The sequence below is a fragment of the Hyposmocoma kahamanoa genome, unplaced genomic scaffold (genome assembly GCF_003589595.1).
Source record: "Hyposmocoma kahamanoa isolate Upper Pololo Valley unplaced genomic scaffold, ASM358959v1 180, whole genome shotgun sequence".
Classification (NCBI taxonomy): Eukaryota; Metazoa; Arthropoda; class Insecta; order Lepidoptera; family Cosmopterigidae; genus Hyposmocoma; species Hyposmocoma kahamanoa.
In genome coordinates this window covers 1,934,585-1,944,352 of record NW_020653711.1, presented here as the reverse complement: position 1 = coordinate 1,944,352, position 9,768 = coordinate 1,934,585, and the positions used below count along the sequence as shown (strand labels likewise).

At 33.8% G+C, this 9,768-nt stretch overlaps 1 protein-coding gene across 1 annotated transcript in view; it reads right to left on the bottom strand.

Moving 5' to 3' along the window:
* Positions 1 to 5,910, bottom strand: part of LOC113225954 (neurogenic locus notch homolog protein 1) — a 14,621-nt gene extending 8,711 nt beyond the window's left edge. Inside the window, exons 1-2 of the mRNA XM_026458440.1 lie at positions 5,844 to 5,910; positions 157 to 369 (exon numbers count right to left, since the gene is read on the bottom strand). Of these exons, the coding sequence (XP_026314225.1) occupies positions 157 to 369; positions 5,844 to 5,910 (280 nt within the window). The remainder of the gene's footprint in view (positions 1 to 156; positions 370 to 5,843) is intronic.
* Positions 5,911 to 9,768: the final 3,858 nt, after the last annotated feature.

Here is a 9,768-nt window from a genome sequence, read left to right as displayed (position 1 = left end):
CGATGGGGCGATGATTTTACTACCTGTGGCCATGTGAGTATCCTTCCCGCCCGACAGCAAATAATGGTAATTTTTTTCCCGGTCTGACCGTGTTAAACCTCTCTCCAGAAAAGTTATCTATTACACCACATGTGCGAATTACAAGTTGGAACTTACCAACACATTCAATCCTAATGCACTGCGACAACGGATCTCCAGAGTGGCCAGCCAGGCAAGCGCAGACCGGTCTCACACTTCCATGGATACAATGAGCACCAACGCCGCAAGTGTGGGGTCCGCAGGATACTACATTGTCGGAAATAGACCGCCCGTATTCATAAAGATTGCGACCGTAGTAGCTTCGTGGGTAGTAGTTTACGTAACGCTGGGCTGAAAGAATATGAAATTTTTATAGTGTAAAAATTATTATAGTGATGGGATAATCGGATGTTTATTTACCTATTTTCGGTGGTTCGCTAATATTATACTGCGCTTTTGTGTCGAATTAATTATAACTTTTATAAAAAGATAACCGACCTCAAAAGTTTGTGGAATTTACATCAATTTGCCAGTTTCATGAAAATTGGTTAACAGAAAGTGCCACCCTTAGAGGTAGAATATTTTGTTGAAATTTAAATGGAACTAACACTGTGGTTACCAACTTTCCAACAAAAAAGAATCATCGGAAATCACACAATACACAACGTCGGAGTAATCGCGTAACACAAATAAAAATACAATCGAATTGAGACCCTCCTCCTTTTCTTGGAGTCGGCTAAAATTCACGCATAAATTGTCGACACAAAACAGTGGGAACAGCTAGACATGACAGTCGTTCAACGGTAAAAAACATCTACGACACAGTTACGACAGAAAGTCGAGAAGATGGGAATAATGGGAAGGCCCTTAGTTGCGACAGGCGTTATGAATAAATTGCTTTACCGATGAGCACATGTGACCATGGATGATTAATGGAAGCATTATTTTCTCAAACATTCTCGGAAATGTTTGCATTACATTCAAAAAAACAACTGAGAGATATTCCCAGGTGTGATTTTTGCGGAGCGTGTATGAAAGTTATTGTATAAGCTGCCGAAATAGATAAAGTACCTAATATTTTTGTAGTCAAGTATATGTAAATCTTCACCTGGAGCTACTAATGAAAAATTCCTACGTCGACGTTATAGCATTTTTTTTTTCTTGTCCGTATTTCTAAATGTAGTATCGCGTCCATAGCCTGTGTCCCGCACTTGTATTTGTGATTGGACTATATAGAAGTCGTTAAATATTTGGTCATTTCCTTATAAGGTAAAATACATTTAACGACAAGAATTTTCATTGCGTCCAATAAAGGAAATAATGTATTCATATTATGTGCTTAATATGGAAGATAGAATGGTAGAAGATTTAAACAATTATCAACGAATTGTAGAATACCCAAAAAAAATAAAAAATTTAATACTTCCGTATCAAACATAATAAATTTGAAACAATAGCCCATCAACCTAACTGAGGTTTTTTAAAACCATATTATACTACATAATAGTCCACTGAATTAGATCCAAAGCAAAAAAAAATAAAGAAACCTTCGGTGTAGCTATAAATGTAAACAACGCCTACATAAAGACCTTATGTCCTTGCTAGCTCCACATATTGTGTAATTGCTTTGTTATACATAATTTATAGATGTCGGTAGCTATGGGTGTGGTGGGTGGACGTTCCGCGTGGTCAATCATAGAGCTTCATTAAATCTAGGGAATCTTTTTTGTGACGCGCTTTAAACGGTGATACTGTATGATTTTGATGTAAAAGGAGACAAGAATAACTGCTTGGTTTGCATAGTTCGTTATATTTTAAATATGAAATAATACACGTTGAAAATATATTCCACATGTTCTTTCGAGCACCATGACCTAGCTATAGTTAGTACTTCTTGCTCCATTTATGCGTAACTACTAAAGTTTTAAAGCGTTGGATTAGTAATGTACACAAACATTTTTACAGTTGTGTCAACAGTATACTGTAGAAATCGCGTATCTCCTTGGGAATACCGCTGCTTTCCGTATATGAAAAGTCCACTTTCGTTGTATAAAGGCAATTTTGGATTAATATTGTAGATTGACGACAGGTCTTTTAACGATTTGAAAAGTAATATAATTATGAAAATGTCACTTACACTACAAAATAACCAATACTTTTTAATTATTACAAAGTCGAATAAGCCAATAAGTTTCATTCATTTATTTATAGCAATTCACATGTACGAGTATAGGTATCTTCACAACTTTATAAAAGACTGAGAATTTTTTCTTACAAATATACAAGTTTCGAAAATATTCTCCAAGCTTTTTAAAATGCGATGGGCAATTTTCCGGAATTTTGATATTGGTTTGTATTCGTACACACTTATTTTGTAGGACAAATATATCATGAACATTCATGATAATTATATTTGTCCTACAAAATAAGTAGGTACTGTAAAACAGTACCGTCAATATGAGACTATAAAATAAAATAGGTCATTTAGCAAATCCGTAACTATGCAATCTTATGTTCATTTATAATACATAGATTTACTTCAGGGTAAAATCAACTCTATAACGCTTGTGACAAGAAGTCCTAAGTGTCAAGCTTGATGTGCTCTTGACTGACCTGTTAGCAGTAATATCGCACACACACACACACACACACACACGATGCCATATCAGCATTACTGCGTTCCGGTTTTGAAGGGTAAGGGTGCTGGTGAAATTACAGGCAGACTTGTCAACTTGTGTGTGTGACATGTCTCAGGGTGACGGGCGCAGAGGCAGTGCCTCTCAGACCTTTTAGATTTAAAGCTCTGAGTGGCACTGCAACTGTTATGGATAGGCGTGTCGCTTACCATCAGGCGCACGACTTGTTCGTCTCGTCACTTAGTCACATAAAAAAATCATAAAAATAATACTAAGTATATGAAACAAATTACGATACCTATGTGAAATTTTGTAACTCTAAATAAACTAAGTAAAATGTTTACATAAAAAAAGTTTTTGAAGTTTTATTGAATATCACGATGTTTTACTACCATGATATTCAATTATTTTTTTGTGAAATTACTCCACAAGTTTGTTATAATTATTAATATCAAGGATGGAACACTTAGAAAAATTCATTCGATCCGGCTGGATTCGATCCGTGCCAGCAGAACTTACGAATTTTTCTATGTGCTTCTTGCACATCTTTGTTTTTCGTTTTTAACACAGATTTAGTACATAGATATATTAAATCTATAGTTTTTAACGACGTTGTTAATTTTATGTAATTAATGCAAAAATCCAAGGAAAATTCCTTCGATCCAAATCAGTGATATTTTCGCTTAACGCGAGAGTGAATAGGCATTTTTAGTGTGCATGCTCCATGGTCGACTTCATTGTCACTTTCCATCAGGTAAGATTGAAGTCAAATGCGTACTTTTTTTTTACATAAAAAAAAGGATCTCGTTCTCCCAAAGGAACTACGGAACGCTGCAGCATGCTAATTTTGATTCAAATGGGAATCGAACCGATCGGGTAGTCTCGAAATCAGATGGGTTTCTGAGCGAGAAGATGAACCTGATTCCTACTATATCTTTCTAATTTGTAAGTTAAATCAAGTGTTGTTCCAATTTGAATGTCAAAACTTCCCGATCGGCCAGTTGTGAATCGCAATTATGCGCCTCGAATCGCAAGAGACGCAGTTTCTGATCGGGAGAGGCAATCAAAATCTAGCTGCTTATCTTTATTTTAGGTTTTAACGGTTCTTCGCCGTTCTCTGACTTTATTCGATCTTTGCACCCATTTATAACATTATACTAGTGGAGAACTTTCACAAAAAGTATATAAATAAATATTACATAAAAAAATTATCGACTAATTTCGTCGAAACCACACTTCACTATTACTACTTGACCTTACCAATTTTAAATAAATACTAGTCTGTTTTTTAAGTCATCTTCAAGTATTGACATGGTAACATAACAATGTACATATTATGTCAATTATAATTCGCGTAACCACGCCCACTTAATCCACTCGCCTATTATGGCAATCTTCCACATTAATTGTATTTATGCTACAGTTTAACCTTGGCGATTGTTTTGTTTGTATCGATAGCTGGAAATTGTGGGTGAGATCACGTATCGCTAAAAATTACTAATTTGCGTATGGTTTTTCGCAAAGTAAATTTAAACTAAAATATAGTTACTTGCGACCATGAAACCAATAGTCGACTGGTAGCAATTGTTCGTTCCGTAATACGAATTTATGTTTTGACAGCGATAATCGTGCAACTATTGCTAAAACGACTGGTCGCTAAAGATCGGTAATATGCCTGCTGAAACGTTATTTTGTTTGAAAAACAAATATACGCGGCTTAGATTTGAAAAATAGTCTTATTTCCATTGTGTGACAATCGCGAAAACGTGTGTGAAAATGTGCCTATATCCGAAAACATACCTTCCTGACAATTTCAATAATCTCGTTTGTTATAAAGAATTTTTGATTTAATATGGATGTATGTTTTCCACGCTACTCAGGTAACTTCACTTGCCATTTAAAACTCACCCCTTTATATATACGCACAACATTTATAGGGTGGAAAAAATCAATGTTATGTAGGTACATGAAGTGGAACTACCTTTACCTGTACATACCTTATTTTTTTTACTCTTTTTCATTTAAGGGCTTTGATCATTATTGAACATGCAGCCCCATTAGAAACCAAAACAATACATCAAGTAAATCTTTAATCTTTATTTAAATCTTTATTTAATAGAATCGAAACAGATAAATCAAAATACTACCTAAATACTACATGTATACAAAATCTTCGCGGCACTATTTGTTGGCTCAGACAAAACGGATTGGCATCACCCAACATTAAATGTACCTACCAAAACCAACGTGTGCAAATAACCGCATCCTGACAAGTTCCAGCAAATGAGCAAATGAGCAAATGATGCATATCCTCAGGAATTCACTTAAATGCTTAAGATAGCTAAGATAGTGCCCTTTCGAATCCCATTGATATTTTTCATCCTATACTATACCCTATATATTTACACGGTGTATCAAAAAGGTGTCTCCACATTTTAGCTGCTGGTGATAGTACCTACTGTTGATAACATTTAACAACCTATTAAAATTATGAAATGTGACACCTCTTTTATGTTCCTTTATTTTATATTCTTTAAGTATCCTTAAAGCTTTGGGTTTTAATGTAGTTATTCAAATTCAAGAAATCCCTTAGCCCAATTATTAATTTCTGGATATTTGTACACTCTTTTTTTTTCGTTTTTGAAATATAGGAAGTGAAACCATTTTTTCGGATCCAAATCGCATATATTTGTTTATTCAAACAAACCAACGTTTCGGGCTCTTTAGGTCCCAGGTCACGGATGACTAGGACGGATGGGGCCTGTAAAGTCCCCGAAACGTTGGGTTGTTTGAAAAAAAAAAACAAATATACGCAATTTAAATTTAAAAAAAAATGTTTAATACCTTAAGCATATAGAGTATATACCTATAAAAATCGCGAAATCATAAGAAGTTTTATTTATTTATTTATTTTTATTATAAATTTTAATTATATTAAAATTTTTTTTTTTAAATAGACAGATTTGTTAGAAAGAAAACGGTGACATTAAAGCATAGACAATGTTGAGTTTTAGCAAATGGTGTAGATAATGCATAAAATCCATAAATGGACTTATAGATTTCTTGAACTGGACCATTATATTTATTCGTCTCTGTCAATACTACTTTCTTGCGTGTTAATAATATTCTACTCAATACATAGATATAATACGAATAATCAAGTAAATAGTTACTTAGTTGTTAACTCACCATCGACTCCAACTTGGAAGAAGGCGAGTAGCACCACTGGTGCTAAACATAGCAGTTTCTCGCCCATCTGAAAATACAGCATCATCATCAATATTGTTTTAAATACTTAATAAACCTAAGCATTGTTGATAGATATTACTCTTTAGCAATAACATCACCTGTTGCACTAACTTCTACTCAATTTGTTTTATCCCAAGTTCCTTACATGGTTATACTATAGAATTGATTAATAAATATAAATAAGAGAATCAAGTGCATTTTTAGGTATAGTATAACACCTAAAAATGTACTTGATTAATTAAATTTTTATTGAATTGATATTCAATTATTTTTTGTGAAATTACTCCACTAGTTAGTTATCATTATTAATACAAAGATTAATTAAGAATTTTATAGAAGATTAATTAAAGATTAATTAATTAATATTTTCTGAGTGTTTTTTCTGAGTGTTCGATCTTTGTATTAATAATTATAACAATGTACTTGATTCTCTCAAAAACAGCAACACTTTACAAATTTAAAAACGGACCGTTACAAATGTCAGTATTACGTAAAAAATATGTGCTGGGTGTCCAGAAAGTAATAGGACTTAATATAGGGAGTAATGACTGCTTTTTTCAAATGACCTGCCTAACGTGTCTTCAACAAAACCTTATAATTTTATAATTGCACTGAATTTTCAAACAAATTATCGAATAAACACAACCTTGCGTCAATATTTTGCTGTCATTTCATCCTTATACATCTTGTAGAGCACTTCCTAATATAGTTATATTAGCACCTATAACTATGAATGGATTATCAGAATTTGACTCGCTAATTAATCTTATATTTTTCACCAACTGACGTACTTAAATACTTTTGATCACACGTTCAACTATTTTGCCGTGACAAACATTTTCAACCTACTAATAAACCAAATTTAATAAACCGTTTTTCATTCCCATTTCTTGCTCTAGAAATATTCTTAATTATTATTGTATTTTGTAGTATCATTGTATAATGTTTATTATTGTAAATAGTCAAATATCGGAAATATTTGACACTCAGAGCTTTAAATCACAAAGATCTTAAGGGCACTGCCGCTGCGCCAGACACCCTGAGACATAAGTTGACAAGTCCCATGTGCCTGTAATTTCACCAGCACCCTTACCCTTCAAAACCGGAACACAGTAATGGTGACATTACTGCTTGGCGGTAGAAATAGGTAAGGTGGTAGTACTTCCCTAGACGAACTCTTTCACAAGGAGCTCTGCTGCTACTAAATCATCAAGCTATGTAAACACAACTTCCCCTTCAAAACAACATATTAATTAAAATTTCACGCTGTACATAACGACACCCGGGAATTTGTTATCATTTATTATTCAATCTGCATTTAATCAATACTGATCAATGTCATTCGTACAAAGTGTGTTTAACCTTGTAAATACGTATTGAGTCAATGACTCATATCCCATACAATACCATGACAAGTAAAGCTGACTTTTATAGGTATGTATTTAGGTATTATTTGCTAAATGGTATTTGTTACACTATGACTAAAATAGGCAATGAGCTACAACGCTGTACCTGCGGTTAGTATGGCAAATTTGTTAAAACACATTTTTTTTAAATTGGCCGCCTAGGTGTAGGTACTTAATTATATTTTTTTAATTTACAATTTCGTGTTATTTATTTGGTTATTATTATTATGATTTTAACTATACATTAAAATCTCTCTACGTTGATTAGGGAGCTTGCATAAAATCTGTAACTCTGTTTTATTTTAAAAATAAACACAGACTTGAAACATTGAAATTTTTCTTAATAACACATCGTATCAATCATGATATAAGTGCAAGATCATTGATATACGAGTAGGTACATTCACAAGAACTCGTTCTCAAAACTATTTATTTGAATCAATTTAAAAATATTGCGGACGAATTTTCAGTTATCGGTTTTGTTAACTGGAGTTAATAAATAAATAAACGTGTTAAAGTTGATTTTAAATAACCGCCACGAAATTCACATGTTTTCCTATTCCAGAACAATGACACTTCACAAAAAAAAGTTTTTAGCACTGGCCACTTACGTCTGTTCGTCTGTCTGTGTACGGTGAAGAAAACAAGTCCGTGTAGTGTAACCGCGATCCTTATACTGTTCGTAGCGCCTACGCTGCTTTAATAAATTCGCAAACTCGTGCGCATAATTCAATAAGAACAACAAGGCTTCTTGTTGTTTTTTATTTTGAAATTCTTTTAGCTTCCTGAAAGCGTTGTCCTTTTTTATGTAGGTGTTTTACTATATAGATTTAGAAAAGGAGGATGAAAAAATACAGTTACCTATTTTCTTTCCCGCCATATTTCGTTTTATTATTTTTTTATTTTTTTATTTATTAAAGCTTTGGCAAAGCCATCAGCCTAAACATGAAGTTTAATTATGTTTCTGTAAATATGGCCGCCACAAAGAGGATAGGCAATTTGAGGCGGCGTGTTTGGATTGACACGGGATTCCTTAAAACGGGCCGATATGGGTGTTTTAGTTCGAGATTCGTATAATTTCGCGTTTTAATCTTTATCAAGGCACAATTATAGCACTATCCTATTCCACTTTAAACTAGATTTCACAAAATAATTGAAAGTCAAAATAAAAACGACACTTTTCCCTCTAAAAGGTCCAGAGCGAATCTCTATTTGATTTTATGTAATAATATTGACAGGTGGGAATGACGTAATTAAACTTCGAGACAAGCCCCCAGTTAGAGTTGAACCGGATTTTACTAATTTAGAGTACGATTACACGTATATATGGATAGGTAGTAAGTAATACATTATCTTAATTACTTTTAACATTTTTTACAATACCAGGTTTTCTTTACAGTTAAAAAAAATTGTTAAGTATAGGTAAAATTCCCTGACGGCCCAAAATAAAAGTGAGGGAGGAAATTGGGGGGCTTTGGTTTTTTCTAGCGCCGAAACCAAAACAAACAGGTACTTAAAAATCTACCCAAAGGCCATAAGAGGTACTACCCAAAGGCCATAAGAGGTAAGACTAAAATCAAACTTCCGTCAATAAATATTCAAAACAAATATAAAATCGTAGATGAACTCTATTAGTGAAAAACCTCAAATTTTTCAAACAAAACTGACTCGATAAATTTAAATCGTAATTTAACAAACATTTTATTTCATAAAGATCGATTTTTGCATGCAATTTTGGCAAGTTTGACTATGAACGAATAATATTTTTTCAGTCTGACTCATGATTTCGCAGCCCACAACTGGTTACGTAAGATTCATCTTGGTTTGTATTTGTGTTGTTAATGACAGCTTCCCTACTTTTTGTTCTTTTAATTTCTTGCTTGCGATGGAATTAGTAGAGCTGCAGCTTGATTTTGATTGCCTCTCCCGATCGGAAACTGCATCTCTTCTTGAGTGGAGGCGCATAATTGCGATTCACAACTGGCCGATCGAAAGTTCTTGGCATTTCAAATCGGAACAATAGTTGATTTAACTCACAAATTAGAAAGATATACTAGGAATCCGGTTCATCTTCTCGCTCGGAAACCCATCTGATTTCGAGACTCGGATGGGCTACCCGATTCCGATTAGAATTAAAATCAGCCTGCAGGCGTAGGAGTAGAACACAAGTAAACGGTTATTATTTTTTATATGGAAATAGTTTTACGTAGAAAATGAAACCATTTTGAAACGAACCAAAGTTTCGAGTTCTTTACAGGTTCCATGGTCACGGCTGACTGTTTTTTTTTCCATCCTCTAAGGTGACTGACACAATAAAGTAATCCGTTATGTCTAAATTAATGCAAACTACCCTACTTTTCCACTATAGTTTCCGTGGTACGATTGGCTTGCACGCAGGTTTTCATGGTGTCACCATCTCCGAGGTCCCGGTTTTAATTCTCCGCCAGGTCAATGTAGAA